At 38.3% G+C, this 24666-nt stretch overlaps 1 protein-coding gene across 7 annotated transcripts in view; it reads left to right on the forward strand.

Annotated features, from left to right (window-relative positions):
* TUT7 (terminal uridylyl transferase 7) overlaps nucleotides 1-23451 on the forward strand; it is a 65117-nt gene extending 41666 nt beyond the window's left edge. For 4 of the 7 annotated variants that reach the window (XM_087444315.1, XM_014795569.2, XM_014795570.2 and 1 more), the window contains exons 21-29: nucleotides 130-207; nucleotides 825-1002; nucleotides 3734-3781; nucleotides 3863-3954; nucleotides 5617-5732; nucleotides 7121-7446; nucleotides 9545-9621; nucleotides 9974-10037; nucleotides 22429-23451. In XM_087444315.1, the coding sequence (XP_087300441.1) occupies nucleotides 130-207; nucleotides 825-1002; nucleotides 3734-3781; nucleotides 3863-3954; nucleotides 5617-5732; nucleotides 7121-7446; nucleotides 9545-9621; nucleotides 9974-10037; nucleotides 22429-22496 (1047 nt within the window). In that variant the 3' untranslated portion in view covers nucleotides 22497-23451. The other 3 variants (XM_014795573.2, XM_014795572.2, XM_087444316.1) reach the window with 3 other exon arrangements.
* The last annotated feature ends 1215 nt before the right edge of the window (nucleotides 23452-24666 follow it).

Here is a 24666-nt window from a genome sequence, read left to right on the forward strand (position 1 = left end):
ATCTTTGAGCCCTCTTCCTTCTCTAAAATTCTGTGATTCTGTAGTTAAATTTTTAACTATTTTCCTATAAGTTTTTGTATCAGTGCATTAAGTTGTAATCCATACTAATAGTTTAAAAATTAATTTCAGATATACAAAGGTGAAAAGAAACCTGAAATATTTGTTGATGGCTGGAATATTTATTTTTTTGATCAAATAGATGAACTGGTACGTATTTTAAGAATAAAAATTATTTTACATCCTTGACTAAAAGTTAGCTATACTGTGCTGTAGTGCAGATGGTCAACGACTGTGTTATCACTTATTATATTTATTTATATTATGATAGTAAAAAGCTAGCATATACAGATTTTTTTTTGAAGTTGAAAACATTTTTATTAAGCCAGGTGAGTTTCTAGGGACTATGTCCAAAATTTCTTTAATGCCTAAAATTCCAAATGGTTAGGTAACTTTATTCCAAATGAACAAATATTTGCTCTGTGGTTTTCTACAGAGAGTTTGGAAAGACTTTAAGTTACAGAGACCTAATAACCCAGGTGTCACCAAGACTCTTAAAATTTATTTCCAGATTCTTCCACAAACATGCATTCTGAAGTTTGACAGTTAAAACCCTCAGCTCTCCCTATCTCTAGGTCATAAAGTAGAGATTAATAAACTCATGTAAATGATATTTTAAAATGTGAAAGTTATATAATTATATTTTTATGTATTTAAACTCTGGTTAATTAAAATTAAGTCCAAATTTACTCCCTAAGATACAAATGACTGTTGATATTAACACTTTAATAGATAGCATGATATCACTTGTTCCCTTCTATTTCTAGCCCACCTATTGGCCAGACTATGGAAAAAATACAGAATCTGTTGGGCAGCTATGGTTGGGACTTCTTCGTTTCTACACAGAGGAATTTGATTTTAAAGAACATGTTATTAGCATCAGGAGAAAAAGTCTGCTTACAACTTTTAAGAAACAGTGGACTTCAAAATACATTGTTATTGAAGGTACAAATAAAAGTCAATCTTAAAATTGAATAGATCGTAGAGTTTGAACTATGAGGGCATTCTTCTTCATCCTGACAGAGCGCTCTTCCGGAGCAGCCATGAACCACTGATTGGGATGTGCGAGCGCAGCCATCCTGTTACTGTTCACAGCAGGCAGACTTGTCTGTTTCCAGCCTAAAGATTTATTCTTTTTTTTTTTTTTTTTTATAATTTTATTTATTTTTCCCCCAAAGCCCCAGTAGATAGTTGTATGTCATAGTTGCACATCCTTCTAGTTGCTGTATGTGGGACGCGGCCCCAGCATGGCTGGAGAAGCGGTACGTCGGTGCGCGCCCGAGATCCGAACCCAGGCCACCAGCAGCGGAGCGCGCGCACTTAACCGCTAAGCCACGGGGCTGGCCCTGAAGATTTATTCTTAAATGACCCATGCCCTCCTGTGGGGCTTCTCACAAATCCACAAGTCTTTGTGCACCACGACAGATCTTTACCTTTGTTGAACATGCACTGGAGGGTAAGGTTGCAATAGAGATATGCCAGCTTCAAAATAGTGGGACTTTTACAAACTTCCTAATGCAGGGTTTGAAGAGTGCCACTAAGAGTGAATTTTCAAGATCCTTGTTTGCTTTTTATTGGTGGAGGAGTTTACCTATAAGTAATTATATATAAATTTTGACGTTTATTTTGCTCATGCTAAAGCCTTTTTTTCCATTGAATGCAAGGATCCACGGGCCATTTATGTTTGTAGTTGATTGTTTATTTCCAGTTTGTGAGATTTTACTTTTAAAGACAAAACGGAGTTTAAATGCTTAAAAATGCACTGAGAAATGGCTTAAGAAATATTTTGTTGATTCTAATGTGTGTTTTTTTGTGACAAAGATTAGCCCTGAGCTAACATCTGTTGCCAATCATCTTTTTGCTGAATAAGACTGGCCCTGGGCTAACATCCGTGCCCATCTTCCTCTACTTTATATAGGATGCCGCCACAGCATGGCTTGTCAAACGGTGCATCGGTGCGCGCCCGGGATCCGAACCTGCAAACCCTCGGGCCGCCAAAGCAGAGAATGCGCACTTAACCGCTGCGCCACTGGGCCGGCACCATCTAATCTTTTTTTTATTGTTTTACTTTTTTAATATACTCATATCACCTTAATATGTGTTACTTTAGGTTATACTTTCATCATTACTTCTGCCTATTGGCAGTATTAAAATACTGTGAACATGTGTAAAATTAAATTCAGATCACAATGGGTTATAGAAAGGCTTCTAACTTTTTAGGATCTCATATGTCAAAAACAGAACTTTGTCTTAAACCTTTCCATTGTGACAGTAGGTTCTTATGATCTGCCAGTTACTAATATTTTGTTTTTGATTTTTGAAGCCTCATTGTCTTTTGCTTTTAATTTTCACATTACTTTCAGATGAGCCATTAGTAATAGGCTAAATCAGAAAGAAGACTTCTAAGCAGCTATTCTAGAATTGAGAAATTGCAGTGATGGTTGTAGTAGTAGTGTTTGTAACTGTACAGTAGCTAACATTGTAGTATCTCTGCTATACCCAGCAAACAACCAAAAATACTGCCAAACACACATACATAAAGATCACCAGGAGAAAACATGACCAGTCTTACTAGGAAGGTAACCTTCGAAGTCATAGCAGTTCTTAGTGTAAGGTTAAACTGAGTGAAGGGTCCTACACTCCAGTAAACTGTTAGTGAGTCTATCTCCCAAATGGTGTACCTCAGTTATTATACGTTAGAAGCTTAACAGACAACAGGAAGTTCTTTACTCCTTTTGTATATACTGTATACATATGAGCCTCATTTTCTTAATGAGATACTCCTCAAAAAAGGTTTTGGGGTTTTTTTGCCTTTGCTTTCTTGAATATGTTTTTAGGCATTTATCAGAAATAATTAAATGTCTACACATAATGTTTAAATTATGTGTGCATATTTAAGTAATGTATGTAAAATAGTATTTGTGTTTTGATTTAGAAATAGTACTTTACTTCCATTTATTTCATGAACCAATTTATTCAGATATCACATACATCTTTGGCATCAGCACTTTTTTCATCATTCCTACCACTTTCTGGGTCATCTAACAAATAATATCCCAGAACACCTACCTCAGATGTTTGAGTTGCAGCCATTTAAGATCATCATATGGGAGTCCTTTATATGAAACTTTTATTGGAAATTAAGATCCAAGTAGCTATTGGCATGCCACTGGGACAGGTGTGTGTGTCTGTGTGTGTTTTAATTTATCTTATAAGTGTGTTTTATGATCTCCATGATGAATTATTTTCTAAAGTGATCTTTAAAAGATTGTTAGTTAGCTGGAACTTTTAGTGCTGAAACGTTTTAAATATATTTGTGACCTCTATGTGCCTCCAAAACTAGCATCATTAGGTAATATCAGACCAATAAGTCTTCTCCAAACAGTATTTTATTGTTCACAATGGAGCAACTCCTCATAATATGAAGGACTCTATATGGATTCAAATGTAAGGCAACACCCTCTTTTCTGATGGTCACTTTTGGGAAAAAACTTGCCTTATGTTTAGGAATGTATACTACTTAGCTGTATTACAGAGTTGAAACTTGTAGTCTTTTAATACTTTTTGATGAAGTATGTAACACTTGCTTCTCATTGTATAGACCTCACTTAATGTATGCATAGTGGCATTTCCTATTTGATTATCTTTTTTGTTCTCATTAATTTTCTTTACTTAGATCCCTTTGATTTGAATCATAATCTTGGAGCTGGATTATCAAGGAAAAGTAAGTTACTTTGTTTGTAAATATTAATGCAATCTCTTCCTTTTAATCCATCTAATTGAGCACTTACTCTTTTCTTCTTAGTGACAAATTTTATAATGAAAGCATTTATTAATGGTAGAAGAGTATTTGGTATTCCAGTCAAAGGATTTCCGAAAGATTACCCCTCAAAAATGGTAAGTGTCGGGCCGGCCCAGTGGTGTAGTGGTTAAGTTTGCGCACTCCACTTCAGCAGCCCAGGGTTCGCAGGTTCAGATCCCAGGTGCGGACCTACGCACCGCTTATCAAGCCATGCCTTGGCGGTGTCCCACATACAAAGTAGAGGAAGATGGGCACAGATATTAGTCCAGGGCCAGTCTTCCTCAGCAAAAAGAGGAGGATTGGCAACAGATGTTAGCTCAGGGCTAATCTTCCTCACCAAAAATAAAGGTAAGTGTCTGTTGGAAATACCAAAAAACCAATTCTAAAAGCCTTTATTAAGCGCCTAATTTGTACACATTACTTCAGTAATAACTTAAATACTCTGAAAGTCCGGAGAGGCTAGCCAAGATAAATGATTGCAATACAAAGTAATTCCTAAAAACCTTTTTTGAAACATCCCTGTTTTGAGGCCACTTATCAGGAGAACAGGGAGAAATAGCCAGAAATGGAGTTTGGGTGGGAAAATTAATAATTTTGTTGTTGCTTTTCCTTGGTAACACCATAGGTGGCATTGCTATTCTGCCAGCATCAGCTCCATGCCAGCCTCTGCCAAGCTCAATTTGCACACATCTAAGGACATCCTCCAAGCTCCTCATGTGAAGTCTAGATTTTTAAGTCTGCTTGCAAAGAGTAATAAATCCCTTAATGCGACTGGGAGAGACACAGTACTGCCTGTGATAGAGAACTGCCTGTTCTCATATAACCCCATACTCAGGTTTTATGGAACAACACTCTTTAAAAACAAAACAAAATTGCGTTATAAAATTTCATTTCAGTGAGAGAAAAGGGGCTTAGGAACTAGAGGGTATTATGTTAAGAATAAAGTTATTTTTTCTTGCGTTAGTTTTCTTAGTAAAGAGTTTTTAAATGAACCTCACGTGTATGGGTGTAAAGGCACAGTCAGCATTTGACTATCTCTGTACTTCTAGTTTTTGCCAGATATTGCTGTGGCCGTCTTCTGCACTAATGCTTCTGAAGCTTGTTCAAACAGATCACCTGGGGTCTTATTAACATGCAGATTCTGATTCAGGAGGTCTGGGGTGGGGCCCAAGACTCTGCATTTCCCACAAGCTCCCAGGTGATGCCACTGTTGCTGCTCCCCACCTTAATTTCAGTAGCAAAGAAGCTTGAGTCCAGACCATTGTCTTTCTTTCTTTTGATATTTTTCACTGAGAAACCACAACAAAACAAAGCAACAACACATAGCTTCTTTCTCTTTCTTTATAATCTGTGTAATGCAAATCATGTTCGTCAACTCATTGGGTTTTAGCCTTTTCATTTTATGAGAAAACAAAGTCTTCGTACCTGGCCTCAGCTCCCCTCAAGTCCTGGGGAAGCTGACTCACAGGGATGTGTGGTGCTTTTATTTAGAAGTCTGCTTTAAGAAAAAGCTACCTTTATGGTTAGGGTTAAACAGTGTTCTGTATGATGAAAAGAAATAAAAACAAATTTAGGTAAAACTATCAATTAGACTTCTTAATGGTTTTAGATTTTGGAATTAAACAGTATAAATAATAATTATTAAAATAATGAAATGCCAGTGTTGACATGTAAGATCCCTGATTGATATCTGGTTAGCTTTTGTGTTTTGCTCTCCTGTTAATAGTTCAGATTTGTATATATTTATGTTCTGCTAGGAGTACTTTTTTGATCCAGATGTGCTAACTGAAGGAGAGCTGGCCCCAAATGACAGATGTTGCCGAATTTGTGGGAAAATTGGACACTTCATGAAGGACTGTCCTATGAGGAGAAAGTAAGTAAATGTTCAAAAGGGATGGTTTTGTTTTTATTTTCTTATTGTAACCAGTTTTTAAATGAGGTTCTATTGTAACAGAAAATAAACTTGTATGAAATCCAGCAGTTAGATAAATTTAAGATTTTTTACAATGAGAATGAAGTTATTTAAAATGTGGCTTTAGGGCCGGCCCTGTGGCTTGGTGGTTAAGTGCGCGCGCTGCGATGCTGGTGGCCCGGATTCGGATCCCGGGTGCGCATCGAGGCACCACTTCTCCGTTCATCCTGAGGCCGAGTCCCGCATACAGCAACTAGAAGGATGTGCAGCTACGACATACAACTATCCACTGGGGCTTTGGGGGGAAATAAAATAAAATAAAATGTGGCTTTAAGTGCAGGTGACTAGGATTGACATAGGTGACAGTATTCTGGGCCTGGCCCCCTTTCCTGATTTTGGTCATGGCCCTAATCATTACTCAATCACTTGGTCATCAACCTCTCCAACCAGGATGGAGGAAGAAAAGAGGCAACTAAAATTCTCCCCTTTTACAGCAGTGAGAAGTTGAAAGTCATTTCAGTCAATGACAAGTACAGTGGGTTCCTTCAGGATCTCAGTTACACTTCTAGTGTACAATAACTGGGGTCTGCCATGTCGGGATTTAGACTCACCTACCATTTACTGGACTACAGAACCCTTCATTTGGTCGCAGTTTAACCCTTAATAATTGCTGTGGTGACCCACTCGGCTTCGTCACCATGCTTTCTTCTGGTGATGATTGCGGGCGGGGCGGGGGGTGTTTTTGGTTGCTTGCTTGGGACATATTGTTGTTTTGGGTAGTATTGGTGTTTTTAACTGGACAATAATATTCTCATTTAAAAACATGCTGCTTAAAATAAGTCACCATCTGGAATTTCAGGCGCTTAGTAGTTTTTTTGTTTTTTATTCAAATAATAGTCACTGATCATGTTGGGCAAGGAAGAAGTGATTTTAACATTTTAAGAACATAAATCTCCTTATAACCATTATTCACTTGTAAACTTAAAGTTTCACATCTCGAATTTGCAGTGCCTAGTAAAGAAGGCTAATGGGCCAGAAAGGTTCAAGAAATCCCCCCAAGGAAATTTGAGTTTCATTGCCTCAGTATCAAAGTAGCTATTGAACTAAGCAGTTCCACTAATTCCTAAAACTGGTTTTACAGCACTGGAGTAATTTTGAAAATGAAAAAGAAAAACTACACCCTTAAGCCCTGAGGTTGCCTCTTAATAGAGAAGATGGATTTAAATTTGTTAAATGTTTGTTTTTCCCTGTGATACCTTATATTTCTAGTTATCCTAAACTTGGAGTGGTCTTAATATTTTGTTAGGTTTCTGTTTAGGTTTTTCCTACTAGTATATCTTCTTCTACAGAGTGAGGCGACGGCGAGATCAAGATGATACCCTGAACCAAAGATACCCTGAGAACAAAGAGAAAAGAAGCAAAGAGGACAAAGAAATTCAAAACAAGTACACAGAGAGGGAGGTATCAACAAAAGAAGATAAGCCCGTGCCATGCACACCTCAGAAAGCCAAGCCAGTGAGGGTAGCCGTCGACCTGGGGAGAGAGAAAATTCTCAGGCCACCAGTGGAAAAATGGAAGAGACAAGATGACAAAGAGTTAAGAGAAAAACGCTGTTTTATTTGTGGAAGAGAAGGGCACATTAAAAAGGAATGCCCACAGTTTAAAGGCTCTCCAGGTATGTTCACCAGTCACACCTTGATGTCTACACTCACATCTCAAGGGAAATCTCTCTTTTAGAGTTCTTCACTATTTTAGTTATATTTATTTCTTTAATGAATCTATTTATTCAAAAAGATTTTGTTTTTAAAAAAGTGAAATCTCCCTTCCCCCCATCTTTAATTCTGATCCTCTATATGTCTTAAACACTTATTCCTGGTTTTATGTAGAGGCTTATGGAAGTCATTTGGTTGACTTTTCTCCTAAGATTATCAAGGAGATGAAAACCTGGTCATCCCCAGTACCTAAAATGTGTAGCCTCGGCGACCAGAAAACAAGCTACACCTTGAGCTTCGCTGCTCAGCACGTGCGCTTCTGAATAGAAGCACTGCCCGCCGGGGTGCGTAGCTCACGGCATCTCAGGACACCACACTGTGTGTGCAGTGAGCCACGTGTATGTTTGTTTAAACACATATACATGCACATGCCTGAAAAGGACGAGAAGGAAATGTGTTAGACAGTTGATGGTGGTTCTAACTGCAGAGGAGTGTTATGATGGATTTAGCTTTAGCTTTGGATTTTATCATTTAAATACTTTTCTGCAGTGAGCGTGATTATTCTTATGATGAGGAAAAATATATTATCAGTCTTTAGTTGAAAATCATCCATAAATCCTGCCCCTTTGAGTTGTTGGATCTAAATTGGCCCTTTTTATGAAATGGGTGAAGGGTCCTTTGTGGGCACCTTTTTAACTGACTGTTAAGAGGAAGGGTACCTTGTACGTGTATAGTAGGATAAGATTTACAAATCTGTTTATACGCTCTCACTTTGTTTCTCAGAACAAACCTGTGAAAGTGGGTGAAATCTGATTAGCATAGAAAAGAGACCCTGAGAAGTCATTTTTTTTAATTAAAGTAGTAACTCTATTCCTATCCTCAATTGTATATGTTTGTGGACAGCATAAAAAAAGTGAGCCCTGCTGACAGTTTCCTTAAAATGCTCACTCTGTGTTTATTGTTCCTGGAACACTGATACCTCTCTTCCATTTTATTATATCAGCAAAATAGTGTCTCTTTTTTTAAGACAGAAAATTTATAGATCACCTATCCTTATTTTTTTTTAAAGGCGCTTTATATGGAAAGAAGTATATTTTTAAATTATTTATTTATTTTAAAGTAGGACTTAAATGTTTGTGGAAGATATAGCTTGCTCTACTCCTAAGGAACTCATACAAATTCACATTCAAACTTTCTTGTCCTGGCATGGGACATATACCAGAATAAAATGATTTTCCTTTATGGTTATAAGAGATAAATATATTTAAAAGAAAATAATAGCAATAGCTTCCATTCATTAAGCACTTATTATGGATCAGGCACTATTTTAAGTACTTTACATGGGTAATCTCATCTAATTTTCACCACAGCCCCAATTATGTGGTATTATTGATGTCCCCAGTTTACAGATGAGGAAACTGAACATATAGATAAGATGTAATCAAGCTTTACCAAAACTATTTTTGTAGGCTACCCTTCAGAAGAACTCAAGATCCGTGTTTACTTAGCATGAAGCACATGATCATTGTCTTCCTCTCTGGTACAGCCAAGTGGTGAAGGAATGCCCTTGCCTTTGCCTAGCTTTCGTGGATTTCTTCCTTCTAGCTAGTAGTTAATTTGCCTGCTAGTGATGCTCCAAATAGAGCAGTGATTCTGGCAGGCTGGGGGGGCAGCAAATCAGAGAGAGAGGGGTTACCCTGGGGCGAGTCTGGAGTATTATCACACCTAAGGGAAAGCCCTAGAGTCTTGGTTTCTTCAGAATGCAATAGTTACACATTAAATCAAGTAGTCATCATATTATGGAAGTAAAATAAGAAGGGAGGAGTGGGGCTAGAGTAGGTGAATTTCCTCCAGTAGCAATTCAAAGTAATCAGCTGCTTCTTCCTGTCTAAAAATTATGCTGCTCCCTCTCCTTTCTTCAAATATGTTATTATTTTGTCCACACAATATACTGAGTGGAGCTTCTGTTATATCAACAGAAAATCTTTCTGTGAAAGTTTGAAAACAGGGCCACTGCTTTCAGTTTAAAGTAGGAAGAAAAAATGCTAATTTCTTTCTCAGGTGTGTCTAAATCAGACTGTGTGTTTGGATCCCCTTCTTCACCTAGTCCTTTGAGACCAGCTGGCACATTTGTGCAGGTAAACCTAGCTCAGACCTGAGCAGGAAGTGCTGCCTCACCTGTCTCTTCAGCAAACACTTACTGAGTGCTAGCAGCTCTGTGCCGGGCCCCTGGCCCTGCCCTCCTCCTTCCTGCTGGCTCCCCCTCCTGGCTCCCTCGCTCCGCCCAGTGCTGTGTGCGTGAGGCTGGCTCTCCGCGGATGGCAGGGCCTGCTCTAAGGATTCCTGCCTATGTGTCTTGCTTTTCAGTTAACTTGCTGAGTTCTGCCACCACATGCCTAATTTCAGCTCTCCTTGGATATGGTTGCAGTTTTAAGGCTGTTTTGATGCTCTTCCTTTCGATTTTGTAAATCAGTCTATTTCATTTTTTAGGCAGTGCTTTTACATGAAGACAAAAAGAAACAAAAAACAACTGTATTTTTGAGTCCCCAGTCAGGTATGTGGGTTTAAAAAAAAACAAATGTGTGTTGTTTTATTTACTGCATAGTTTGTTTACCACATGCCCTTTGAGATGCTTCCTTTGAATATGTAATTTTAACAGGGATTGGACATCAGAATCACTTGGGGAACCCTTGAAAATACAGTTGCCCTGCCCCCACCTTCCTTTCCTAAATCAGATTCTTCAGTGGTTAGCCTTGGGCCTGTGTGTTTTTTAAGTGTTCTAGGTGATTCTTATACCATCCCTAGGAACCATAGTCTTTAATTATTTGTTCCTCTTCCCTGCTTTTTGTTTCTGATTTGAAATTGCCACCATCTTGTCAGCAATGTACTCTCCTCAGGGAGATTATTTGCTGTGCTCCAAAGTAAGAAAGTACTGTTGGCCTGAACTCCACTGTCTCTCTCAGCTATGTCATTTATTCATTCCTTCAACAAATGTTTATTAAAACCTCCCCCTTGCTAAGTGCAGGCTGTGGGCCTAAACACTAAAGATACAGCAGTGAACCAGCAAAGCTCCTTCTCTCATTTACTCTCTATTTTTGTCAGAAGAGATATCTAAATATGTCATGTGGCAGCAGGTGCTGAGAAATGCAAAAGCAGGAAAAGGGAAAGAGAATGTTGGATAGAGAGGCAGCCTCTGATAAAGTAACATTTAAGCAAAGAATCAAATGAAAGGAAGGGACAAGTCAAGGGGCAATTGGAGTTAGACTGACTGTTAGAGCAGAACTAAAAACAGATGCTGTCCTCTGGCGCCCCTGCTTGGTGGAGTGAACAGGGGGAGCGTGGTAGGAGGTGAGTCAGGGTAGATGGGGCTGGATCACGTAGCACCTTTAGCGATGGTAGAGAGGGATTTTTTTCTCTGAGATGAGCAGCTATTAGAGGGTTTTGAGCAAAGCAGTGGTATTATCTGAATGATGGCTGCTGTGAGGAGGTGAGAGTGGAAACTCAAACCAACGAGCAGGCTCTGGGTAGTTCAGGGGAGAGGTGACGGCGTAGACGTGGGTGCAAGTGGTGGAGGAAGGGAGGCCTGGTCATGCTCTGGATATTTTGAAGGCAGTGCCAACATGACTCGTTGATGGATCGGATGATAAAGTCTGACAGAAAATGAATCAGAGATGACACTACGATTTTTGGCCTGGGCAACTAGAAGAATGGAGGTTGAATTTCCTGTGCTGGGGAAGACTCAGGAAGAGCAGACTGCAGGGAGAAAGAGTTGAGTTTTAGACATGTGAGTTTAAGAGACCTGCTAGATACCCAGGTGGAGATGCCAAGTAGCCAAATGGATATACCAGCCTGGCCTTGAGAGCAGAGGTGCAGGCTAGAGAAAAATTTGAGTATTATCAGTGTATAGATAGTATGCAAAGGCCTGGTCTGAGTGAGATCGCCTAGGAAGTAAATGCAGCTAGAAAAGGGAAAAGCATTTAGAGACTCAGGGAAAATAAACAAAGGAGACTGAGGAAAAAATGATCAGTGAGGGAGCAGAAGCAGCAAGAGAGCTGGGTCCTAGAATCCAAATAGAGAACGTGCCTCAAAGAGAAGATTGACCATTTATCAGTTGCTGCTCATAGGTCTGTTGTGGTCCTAGACTGAGAATTAAGCATTGCATTTGGCAACGCAGAAGTCACTGGTGACTTTGCAAAGAACCATTTCTTTGGAGTGGAGAGGAGGAAAACCTGTGTTCTGATGAGAAATGCTGGAAGAGGAATTGTAGGCAACCTAACTTCAGGTGTGGGTACAACGTGCCAGGGCCCCCATTCCTACCAGTTCCCCAGGCCTACAGACAGATGCTAAAAGGAAAGGGAAACCGGGAGGCTCTGAAGGCCTTTTTCTGGTATTTCAAGAGTGCTTTTGAGTCCTAAAAGGAAAGGGAGAAAATTGAGGGGGAAAAGAAAAAACAAAGTAATTTCAACATACTGAGTAACTTTTTCAGCTTTTTTTTACTCTCCCTCTCCCTCTCCCCCCTTCCCCCTACCCTTTCCCCTCCCTCCTCTCTCTCCTGTATCTCTTTCTCATCTTCTTCAGTAAAGCAAGGTTAAGGGAGGGGAGGGCAAATAGAGCGTGTGTAGTCTTTTAATGTATACTTTATGGGAAAAGTTAAATTTTTTAAATTTTAAAACGTCATTGATGTAACCTAACATTTTTGTATATAATGTAAAACAATCCACAGTTTTATGCTCAGCTTTTATGTATTGTATCTTATTGCTAATGCAAACACTGTTTGCTTTTAGACTGGAGAGATCCCTGTGTTAGTTACAGAGTGTGACTGGTCTAGGCTGTCTCTACCATCAGGTGTCAGTTATTGAGGAATAGCGCTCCCAGATCCTTGCTGCCTCCTACACCCCACACTAGAGAGTTCTTCCCTGCTTTCACCAGCCCAGTCTGGAATAAGCCAGGGCACAGAGATCTCACCCTGGGAGAGCTAAGAAGGCTCCAGGCAAGGACTGTTTGGTTGTGTCTACTTTGAATGTTGTTAACAAGAGACAAATAAATGGAATTATTAAGTTACCTAAGTACTTCCATTTCTATCCATACCAAGATGAATTATCTCAAGTATATAAAATAATCTAAATAGAAATAGGCATTGATTTTTATGATACGTGAATTTTATAGTTGGTTTTTTCTTTTTATAATGATTGGGGAAAACATTTGAAGTGACATCAAATCTCTTTACAATTAAAATTTAAAAGGCATGGGGGTTGAGGTTGGTCAGCAGAATGAGCTTGGATGATTCAAAGAGAAACAGCGATCTTCACAGAATTGCCACCTTACCCAAAAGGGCAATGGTGTCCATGAGAGGGAAAGACGCAGGAGGCTCAATCGCTGAGAAAGTGCAAGAGCAGCTGTGTCCTGGGACGGCTTTGTAGTTGCTCTCAGTAGAAGGCATGGACTTAAAAATACGGAAAGTTCTACTGGGAAACCCCCAAATCAAATAGAAGCAAAATGAGAATGGAGCCTATTGTGAGATGATTTGATTGACAGTGAGGGCAACCATTGAAGATGAATGAGGAGATTGACAGGCTGCCTCTGGAAGCATCCTCAGCAGATGAAAGTGTTTGGGAAGCAGACTCCATTGCAGTTTATGGGATAGTTTCCCATAGATCCTCTGAGAGTTCGAGGGTCACATAGGTACCATACGTAAACAAGCCAAGAGTGTTGTTTTTACAAGCTTCAGCCTTGAATAGATATTTCCAGAACATTTTACATAGGAAAGATACTGATCCTTGTTTAGTCAAGATGTTCATTTTGCCAAGGGTAAGGTATTTCAGAACATCGGCTCTGCAGTCAGATCGCATGGCATAATTTCTAGCTTTGTGATCTTGAAAAAGCTACTTAGCCTCCGCTTGCCTCAAGTTTCCTCATCTGTTACAAGGGGATAGTAATCATCATCATCATCCTTGACTTGTAGGGGTGTTGAGAAATCCGTGTAAAAGCACTGAGAACAGCACCGGCCTATAGTGAGAGCAGAGCAGAGATTTTAGGGGTGGGGACTGTGTTGATATTCCTGGAGGGCATCCATCAGTATTGCACCTGCTGAAAGGTTTACACATCTTGAAAGTAGAATTTTATTATAATTTCATACTTTTTTGTTTTTTGTGAGGAAGATCAGCCCTGAGCTAATATCCATGCCAATCCTCCTCTTTTTGCTGAGGAAGACTGGCCCTGGGCTAACATCTGTGCCTATCTTTCTCCACTTTATATGGGACACCGCCACAGCATGGCCTGACAGGGGGTGCATTGGTGCACGCCTGGGATCCGAACCTGGGCCGCCAGCAGTGGAGCGCACGCACTTAACTGCTAGGCCACGGGGCAGGTCCCCATACTTTTTTTTTTAAGTGGGAGAGAAATACAGATGCTAGACATATACCTAGAAATGGCATTACCAATTGATAGTAAGTTAGGATTTCTGTAATTATCTTCTGAGTAAAAGACTTACATATTTATAAATCTTTTGAGCAACTGTAAAACTTAAAAAGTTTACTACAGAAAAAAATTATTACAATAAATATGTCTACTTTATATCAGAAAAAAAGGCAACATGTATAGGTGGTTAATAGCTAGCCTTTCTAATAAATTCTTCAAGTAAGTATATGACAGCTGTTAAGGCTGTCAAATTTCTCCATGATAAATTTATCCAAATTATCTATGTTGTTATAAATGTGAAATATGTCTCAACTGTACATATTGTTAAGTTTCCCCAGAGGTCTTCCTTTCCATAGTGACGCACAAATCATTTCACAAGTAGTTTCCTGGCGAGAGCCTGTTGTTATGGACAGCCCCTGCTCTCGCACATCGCCTCTATTGAACTTAGGCAAGAGGTTAGCTTCTCTGAGCTCCAGATGTCTCATCTGTAAAATTGGTGACAGCACCATGTCTCCCACGGTCTGTGAAGATTAAAGCACCCAGTCTGTAGTAAGCACTCAGCCAAGTTCTCTTTCCTCTCCTAATTCCTGCCTCCATTCCTTTCCACTAGGCTGCAAATAGTTCTTAACTCCCAAACGAGTTAGTAGTAGATAGAAAATTCCATGAATTTCCTTGTTCTTCATTGTTACCTCTCTCCTCTGTCTACGCACAGCTAACGCAATGCCTTAGATATTCAATAAGTTTTATTGATTAGAGGTGTACTCATTTTGAAGGAATACAGAAGACTTAGTGGGAGAATGGTCAAGAACATGAGCTTTAAAGTCAGACATACTTGAGTTTGAAAACCAGCCCAAGCATTTACTAACTGTGTCACCCCTGTCAAATTATCGAACCTCTCTGTGCCTGTTTCCCTATCGATATTGGGGCTGACACCTCACAGAGCAATTGTAAGAATTAACTTCATATATGTAAAGCCCTTAACACAGCATCTGGCACATATCACTCAATACATTGTTGCCACCTTTGTTACTGTAATTAGCAGGAAGTCTCCAACCTTGCTGTGATTTCTCTCTTCTAACTTATAAGACAAATATGTAATGGAAATTTTTAACAAAACAAGAGTATGTGGAGATTGCAGAACCATCATAAACAGATTTTTATGCGTAAGTTAATTACTCTCATTTACATATAACAATTTATTCAGTATGAGAATCTCAAGAAGCTAACATTTTTCTATTCCTTAATCTTCCCCTTTTTTGCAAAGAAAATGAACTTTTTAGAAGAAACAACCTCTCTCTCTTCATTTATTCTATTTCTCTTCATTTATTTATTTATTCTCTTCATTTATTATTATTTGAAATCTTAAAAATTGGAGATGCTGTAAGAGATAGGTGGATATCTTTTCTCCCTCATGATGCTCCCTCATGATACTTATACCACTTTTTTCCTTGACCAGAATTTTAAGGCCTACTTATTATAAAAAACAAAGCCAAAACCAAATCTGTAGTCTTTATGATAGTAAATTTAAAATAATATTAGTATTTTTTTAAACAGTATGGGAGGATCTTATCATCAGTGAATATAGATCATTCTTTTGGATAACCTTCTTGATATTCCAGTATACGAATATACCATTACTTAATCATTCCTTATTAATGGACAAGCTGTTTTCAAATATTTGGTATAGCACTGTCTTCCAAACTTTTTTGCTTGCATACTCTCCCCCAAAGTGTTGAAAGCCCATATAGCTCCTTGTATATTTTTAAGTTGACATCTAAATTTTTCATTATAGCTGCAAAGCATGTAATTTCTGGGGTTTTTCTTGTAAATATTGCATTTTAAAATAAAACTTTTAAATCAGCTTTAAATGTATCAAATGAAATGTAAATATCATTGCAGAAATTTTATATTATTTCCTTTTTTCTTTGAATTCCTTTGTTTCACTTCCACAGAATTTTATCTGAAGATGATATATTTTTATCATATATATTTGAAGCATTTTATTGATCAGCCTATCATACTTATCTGCAGCAAAAATATTTATATAAATTGGATTTTTACACTTTTTATTAAATCTTAAAGTGTAAAAATTTCTTGTAAATGGTTTTTAGAATTATTAGTATAATGGGTCAAAATAAATGTTACAAATTTTGATTAAAAATTACTTTCTATGTTTGCTTACTGACAATGACTGTCATTTAATGAGGTTGATGGGATTGTTCCTCATGCATTTGTGTATCTTTGGGTCAGTACTACTTATTGCAGGAATGAAACAGTGTTCTTTATCATTTCTATTCCTTATCCTTTTGTTTTTATAGTTGGTAAACATTGAGAAACCTCAGTAGTCTATGACAGCAAATTAAAAACAATAGAAATACTTTTTAAGATTTTGGGAATGGAAGACATATGACAACAATGCCACTCAGTTATTTTCATTCTTTTTTAATTGAATGACCAAAATCACAAAGTAATGTATCATCAGAAATTATTTGTGATAATCATCAGCTATCAGTGTAATTTTATGAAAGCTAAAAATTTGGATTTTGATTGGAGGCATTCACGTTTATCACAGATAGCAGCGTTTTTGTTTGCCTCTCTGCCTCCCCAGCCTGTTTCACTCCAGATTTGGATGGTTAGGAGATATGCTTCTCTTTTATAAAGTGGGAGGAAAAAATTATGTAAGGGAAGTTGGGAGGAAAACTGGTGTGATTCCTGAGAACCAGCCCAAAGCCTTGGCCACAAAGGCGTTCTCAGAAGGAATTCAGATAGAAATTGAGGTGCTGCAGTGGACTATCTTAAAACTCCTTGCCCACTTGTCCTGTTAAATTGGCCCAGGAGTACATGTACCCAGGTTTGAAAACCAACTATTTGTGTAAAACACTATATGAATATTTACATATCTGCCTAGTTATTTCCTCAGGATAAATTCCCAGTTATGAGACTGATAGGTTAAAAAATGTGCACATTTCGACAATGATACCAATAATGCCAACTTGTGATTGTTGACAATCCCAGAGAGTCATTCACAGCCTGTTTCCCGTACCCTCACTTCACTGGGGTAATCTTTTTTGTCCATCTGCTGGAATTTCTATTATTACCATTGAACTCTAATAACATTTTTCACGTTGTCATTTGTATATCTTCATGTTAAATTTTTGTATTTTTTAATGAGTGCTTTTCTTTTTGTTTTATTATTCTTTCAGCCTCATTTATGATTTGTTTTGCCTTACAGACGTTTGTTCGTTTGTTTTAGTTGTTTGATCTGCTTCTGGGTAGTTTAGTAGTTTGATCAGCCAACTTCTGCGTAGTTTCAAGTCATGCTTACACAATTTTATGAATTTCATGTTCTTCCCCCAGATTACATAAAAGTTCATTCATATTTTATTTCTAGTAGTTTTTTTACAAGCAAATTTTTTTTTTTTTCTGGTGAGGAAGATTGGCCCTGAGCTAACATCCGTTGCCAGTCCTCCTCTTTTTGCTCGGGGAAAATTGTCGCTGAGCTAACATCTGTGCCAATCTTCCTCTATTTTGTGTGTGGGACGCCACCACAGCATGGCTTGATGAGCAGTGCGTAGGTCTGCGCCCAGGATCCGAACCTGCACCACTAAAGCAGAGCACGCGAACTTAACCACTATGCCACTAGGCCTGCCCCTACTTGCGAATTTTTATATGAAGTTTCTTTAAGTATGATGAGATTTATTTTTATGTATAACAGATAAGATGTTTAAGTGATGCAGTAATAAGACTATTAGTACTATACTGTTCCTAGAAAAGAATGATTTTTTAACATTTGCAGAAAAATATCAAAAGATACAAATAATATAACAACTACCCATCTGCTAGAGAATTGGCATTATTTGTTTCACATTTTCTTTTCAACTTATATTTAATAAAAGATTAAGATAATGGAAGTCGCCTTTGACTGCCATCCCCAGGCTCATTCTGTCTGTCCTGTACTTCTCCATCCCAGAGGCGTCTGTTATTATGAGTGCAGGTACCCTTCCAGTTCTTTTTTTAAGCTCTTACATATGTATCATCTAACATGTGTATCCTTGGTGGATTTTTAAATTTAAATACCATATCATAATGTATAATAGGAATGTTCTACAACCTGCTTTTTCATATCTATTTAATGAAATTATTTTGAAATTTATATATGTTGCTGTATATAGATTTAGTTTTTTTCTTTATAGTATTCCATCATGTGAATACACAATATTTTATGAATCCGTTACCTAGTACATGAGCGCTTAGATTGGGTCTGATTCTTTGCTGTTATAAACAGTGTTGTAGTTAACATTCTCGTGCGAGTCTCATGGAGCATGTATGAGAGAGTCTATGGGGTTTGTGTACCTAGAAGTCAAATTGTTAGGTCATAGCATTATGTGCATTTTCAGTTTAGTTAAATATTGTCAAATTATCCTCCTATTGGTTGAAACAATTGCCACTTCCATCAGCAGTGTTTATTTTTGCAAATCTGATAAGTGAAAAATACTTTAATGGTATTCAAATGTATATTTTCTTGATTCTGGTGATGCTAAGCACCTTTTTATGTTGACTGGCCAGTTGGAGTTCCTCTTCTGTGAATAGCCTGTTCAGATCATTTGCCCATTTTCCTGTTGCATTATCATTTCCTTGTTAATTTGTGAGGGTTCTGCATTTGTTCCAAATACTGCTCCTTTATTATTATGTACATTCTAAATATCTCCCTCCAGTATATCTTGTCTTTGTTTGTTTTGTTTGTTTGTTTGTTTGCTGAGGAAGATTCACCCTGAGCTAACATCCATGCCAATCATCCTGGCATAGCATGGCTGACGAGTGGTGTAGTTCTGAACCTGGACCACCAAAGCAGAGCGCTCCAAACTCAACCACTAGGCCACGGGGCCAGCCCCCTATCTTGTCTTTCTTTGTCATTGACTTTTGCCAGTTTTACTATTGTATGCATGGAAGACAGTCTTTTTTTGCATTGATGTAATTAAGAGTTCTATTGGCTTCATATACATGTATGTCCAGTTCCTTACCCAGGTTTGGGAAGTTCTCAGCTATTATTTCTTTGAACAAGCTCTCTGTTCCTTTCTCTCTCTCTTCTCCCTCTAAAATACCTATAATCCTTATGTTGCATTTCCTAATTGAGTCGGATATTTGTCAAAGAACTTCTTCATTTTTTAAAGTCAGTTCTCTCTCCTCCTCCACCTGAAGCATTTCTGTATTTCTGTCCTCTAAATTACTAATTCTGTCATCCATAACATCAGCTCTGTTTTTTAAGGTTTCTAGATTGTTTTTTATCTCATTCATTGTGTTCTTCATCTCCAGAATTTGTTTGGTTTTTTTTTTTAAGAGTTTCAATCTTTTTGGTGAAGAATTCCTTCTGCTCATTAACTTTATTCCTGAGTTCATTGAACTGTCTGAGTTTTCTTGTAACTCATTGAGTTTCTTTATGACAACTATTTTGAATTCTCTGTCATTTAGATTGTAAATTTCTGTGACTTCAGGATTGATTTCTGGAGACTTGTCATTTTCCCTCTGCTCTGAAGTGTTACTGTAGTTCTTCATGATGTTTGATGAAGTGATTCTTTGCTGGCACATAGTGGTAGTATCAGGTCACAGATTCCACCTGCCACTACTGGGGGAACAGGTGCTGTGTTTTCTGAACCCCCCACGTCTGCTGAAAGTTGTGCCCGATAGGGCTCATCTGCATTTGTCCACTGACCACAGCTGCTTGGCAGGCCATATATGCACGCACAAGCACTCTGGTCTGGGTCCACTGCCTTGGCTGGGGACCAGCTGAGCTGTTGTGCTAGGTGGGGAGGGGGTGGTTTTGCCTGGGCTGCTGTGCTTGGTTGGGGCACCCACACAGTGGCTGAGCCACACCACTTGATGTGGAGCGTCCCGCAGGCCAGGCTGCAACTCCGAAAGCAAAAGCGTTCGTGCAGTGGGCCGTGGCCTGCCTGCTCCCCTGTCTCCTCTTACAGTCATGTGCCGGCTGCTGTGTGAGGACCCATGACCTAGATCACTGCCACTGGGGTTGGGGAGGGCATCCCTCACCTCTTTGCACTGCTTCCCAGGGATCCAGTATCCCACCTTCAGATATATGGCTCTGTGGATCTCTCAGACTTCCTATTGTGCTTCGTAGGGACTCCTCTGTTGGTTAATGAGTGTCCATTTGGGTGTATCTTCGTGGGGAGAGACTAAGGGAACAGCTCATTCCACCACGATGCTGATGTCACTCCATCTTGTCTTTCACCTTGTGTCTATTGCCACTCCAGAGTTTATAATTTTGAGATAATCAAATGATTGGTTTTCCATGATTAGTTTTCATGGTCATGTGGTTCATGATTTTAGGGTCATCTTTAAGAAATTCTTCCCTAACCTGAGGTCATGAAGATATCCGTCTATATTTTCTTCTAATAATCCTCAACACTTTGCACAGTTCAGAATATTGAAGATGTATGCCTGTAGACCAGTAGACGTTCTGTGGTGTAAATACTCCAGCACTACCGTGCTTTCTTTCTTCCTGACTGGTATCACTCATTTTTCACTGTGTGTTGACTATCTAGATGCCCTGCTTTGAAAAGTTTGCTTTGGGGGCATACGTTTTTATTTGCATACTTAATACGTTTGCTTTAGGAAATTTGGAAAGTATAGTTAAGCAAAATGAAAATAAAAGCCATTTATACTTGCTCCATTCTCGAACATTAACTACTATTTAGGTTTTGGAGTTAAAGTCTTCCCATCTTTTTACATCAATGTAATAATAATAGTTAACATTTATGGAGTACTTTCTGTGTGCCAGATACTGTTCCAGTTGCTTTACATGCATTAATTGATTTAATCTTCACAATTACTCCAAAGGGGTAGATATTATTGCCCTCATTTTACAGATAAGGAAAATGAGGCACCAAATATATGATTGGTGGGGTTTTTCATGTGTGTGTTTATTTTTGTTAGTTTTTATGAAAATACTATTCATGTGGTTTTATAATCTGCTTTTTTCATGTTATTAATTATCCTTCTTTGCATACCTAGTATTCTATTGTGTTTATAATATACTTAGTCATATCACAAGTTTTGGACATTTAAGTTGTTTGCATACTTAAGTTATTATAAGCTTTCTATGAATATTCATTTAGCAAAATTTATACCCACCTTCCTGTCCTGCTCTTGTTTCAAACAATTTGGTGATCAAAAATTGGTATCTTGTTTTAATTTACATTTCTTTGATTACCGATACTGATATTTTTTCATATACTCATATGCTTTTTTTTTTTTTCTTTCTTTTTTTGGTGAGGAAGATTCTGCCTGAGCTAACATCTGTTGCCAGTCTTCCTCTTTTTTGGCTTGAGGAGGATTAGCCTTGAGCTAACATCTGTTGCCAGTCTTCCTCTTTTTTTGCTTGAGGAGGATTAGCCCTGAGCTAACATCTGTGCCACTCTTCCTGTATTTTGTACGTGGGTTGCCGTCACAGCGTAGCTGATGAGTAGTGTAGGGCCGCACCTGGGATCCAGACCCGTGAACCCCGGGCCGCCGAAGTGGAGCACGCTGAACTTAACCACTGCGCCACGGGGCCAGCCCCATATGCTGTTTTTTTCTCTTTCGTATATTGCGTTTTCTTTCCCCAACCATCTGTTGGTGTTCATCTTGTCTCTATTGAGCTTTAAGTTCTTTAGTACTAAGCATAGCAAGCCTTTTTCATGGTATGCTTAGGAAACTTTTCGCTACCCCAAGATTATATCAGTATTCACTACTTCTTGTACTTTGACTCTCTTATGTTTAATTCTGTAATTCATTTGGAATTGGGTGGGGAGGAAGGGGATGATGTAAGGAAGGAAACCAACTCCCCCTACCCTCCCCAAAATTAATTTATTTGACACAATACCAGTTATTGAACAATTCATACTTTCCCCATTGGTTTGAAATGCAACATTTATTATATACTACTTTCTTATACGTAGTAACTTAAGAATTTCTCAATTTTCTTGTTTCATTGATCTATTTATTTAGACTCCAGAATAAAATTTAACTGTTCTGTGATATGGTGTTAATTAGTAATCCTCATTTCTATCCTTCACCTATAAATATAATAAATTTCCTTTTATATCAGTTATTGCTAGAATGTCACCATTCATGGCTTCATGTCTGCAGAGTAATGATGCAAGATATTTATTTCTGACCAAAGAATTCTTTGCAATCTGTTCTGTGTGCTTGCAAATGAAGACACTGATTTATGCAAAGCAGAGCCTTTGAAAACTTCACCTGATCCTCTGCACCAACTTGGAGATAGTGAACATGCAACTGTATTAAAATGATGTCAGTCTAGCAACTGTCTGCATTAGGAAGAATTTTGACTAGGCTTATGTTTAATATAGAACTTTTTTATATTTAGCCTAATTAACTGATTCAAAACAAATGACTAATGCCAGTGTGAAAGTTTTTGTAAATAGTTAACAATAAGAAGTAATTTTATGGCTTTTGTGGTAAAGTGAGGCTTGTTTTATTTATGTTGGGTTTTGTTTTTTCCCCTCCTCTAGGTAGCCTTTCCAGTAAATATATGACTCAGGGAAAAGCCTCAGCGAAGAGGACCCAGCAGGAATCATGAGGGAAGGAAATGCAGCACTCTCAATGGCCACTCAGGCGTGCCTATTCGCTTTGAAAATTAGGTTCATTTCATAGGACACAGCAGCATAGATCAGGCTTCAACTTAACATTTAAGGGAAATGTCAGATTTTTTTTAACTTAATGAAATTGTTAATGAGGAAAAAAAATTTTAATATAGTCTTACCTGCCACAAATCCCCACAGATTTAAGGATTTTAATAGAAAGCCATGATGTATATGTATTTAAGCCAGGTTAAAAAAAATAAGTAACTGTGAGCCAGTATTTACTGAATACAATTTCATGGTTTTTAATTCTTTCAAAGCACACTAAAAGTGGTGTGCTGATAAACCCCAAGTAAATTAACCTTTTTTTCCCTATAAATCCCTTTTTTGTTTTGACGAGGGGAAATTATATTTATTGTTGTTTACTGAATCCTTGTGTGAAAGAGTATCAAATATGTGTGAACTGCTACTACTGTATTTACAGATTTACAAACTTTATTTTATTGATATTTGTAGAAGAGATAACATGAACATGAGTACCTATTTATGTGAGCCTTCCATGGATGAGCAGTGCCACTGAGGGGCTTCTGTTTTTTTCCCTCTCTAATTTTAAGTAAGTTGACATGTAACTACTATGCTCATAAAAATGAAGTAAGGAAAACAAGTAGTCCTGTTTGCTGCTAAAAAAATTTTCAAAGGAAAAATGACAAAATAAAAGTGCTTTTTACTTTTTATGATATTCAGAAATTAGGGTGGAGAACTTTTAAACATCCTTGAAGATTAAAGAGGCTAACTCTGCCAATCAGAAGTTTGCTTGGCATCATTTTGAGTCTGACTGGAGCCCTCATGGAACTGTTTCTCTAACATCACAAGCCCTTCAGAAGTAGTACGTGGTCAGAACTACGCCTCGGTTTATTTATCATTTTGAAATAAAATCAAAATTTCAACCTGTAATTTTATCCACATTCCTTCCAGTGAGGATCTAGATTTCCTGAGGAAATTAGACTGAGGAGTAAGGGCAGCACAGACCTGTCCCTCTTTATCTCACGCTCCCTTTGCTTGTGCTCATGCGGCAACTGGGGGGGGCACTGACACCAGCTGACACAGGCACTGGGAACGTGCAGGTAGGAGGCATAGACTCGGGGGATGACTGCCTAGAGAAGGATGCAGAGAGAGCTTGTGGGGCAAGCATTTTCACACAGGAGCGGGATCAGAAAATACACACCTGTGTGCCCTTCTTTTAAACAAATTACTTGACATATTCCAGCCAAAGAAGAATCATATCAAAATTAACTTCAGAATTGGGAAGCTGTAGTAGAAGGAATTAGTCATCATTCCCTACTCAGTTTGAATGAACACAAACTCATGAATTAACAGGTGAATTATGTAACCTTGGCTGAAACCGCTGTACATGACTTTCCTCTGCTGCTCCTCTTCTGATTTCTTCTCTTGCCCTCGTGCATGAAAGTCAGCTTGACTGGGCTTACAATTCTTGTCACACTTTCTTTGGAGAGCCTATTGATGCAGGATAGCAGAAGTCTGAGGCCAGCCTAATTTTTGTTCCCTTGTAGGTTTTATTTTTCTACTTGGATGCTACTGTGTTTATTTATCCCTGTAATTTTTGTGTCAGTGACTTTTGTCAATACATTTCCCTACCCAATTTTTTTTGCAATTTGAGAAAGTATCTCTGTTGTTAATTTTTTTTTCAAAAACATATTCGTCTCTTCTCAATATTCCTCCCTCTATCATCTCTCTCCTTCTTGGAAAACTTCTCAGGTTTAATCTCCACACACACATCACTGGCTTGATTTTTAGTGTCATTCTGCTGTTTGCTGTTTGTAACATGAATTTTGTCATTTCACTTCTAATTTTCTTAAACTTACTCACTGTCCTTTCCTCTCATTTCTTTTAGTTTATTCTTATTATCTTCCTTTTCATAGAAACCATGTTTTCTTATATCTTTTTAAGTACGTTAAAGTTTCCTACATTTTATTCTGATTCCTATAGTAGATTCTGCCAGTGTATTGGGCTTTTTGTTTGATTTTTGACCCCTCACACTGGATCAGTGGGACAATGACCAGTATTTACCAGCAGACCTGGAGAACGGCCTGCCCTTGCTTCTTTGCTTCCTGTACTTGGATGCTGGTCGCAGCCCCTTCTCAGCGCCCC

Source organism: Ceratotherium simum, chromosome 20 (assembly GCF_057802395.1).
Source record: "Ceratotherium simum simum isolate JZ-2026a chromosome 20, ASM5780239v1, whole genome shotgun sequence".
NCBI lineage: Eukaryota > Metazoa > Chordata > Mammalia > Perissodactyla > Rhinocerotidae > Ceratotherium > Ceratotherium simum.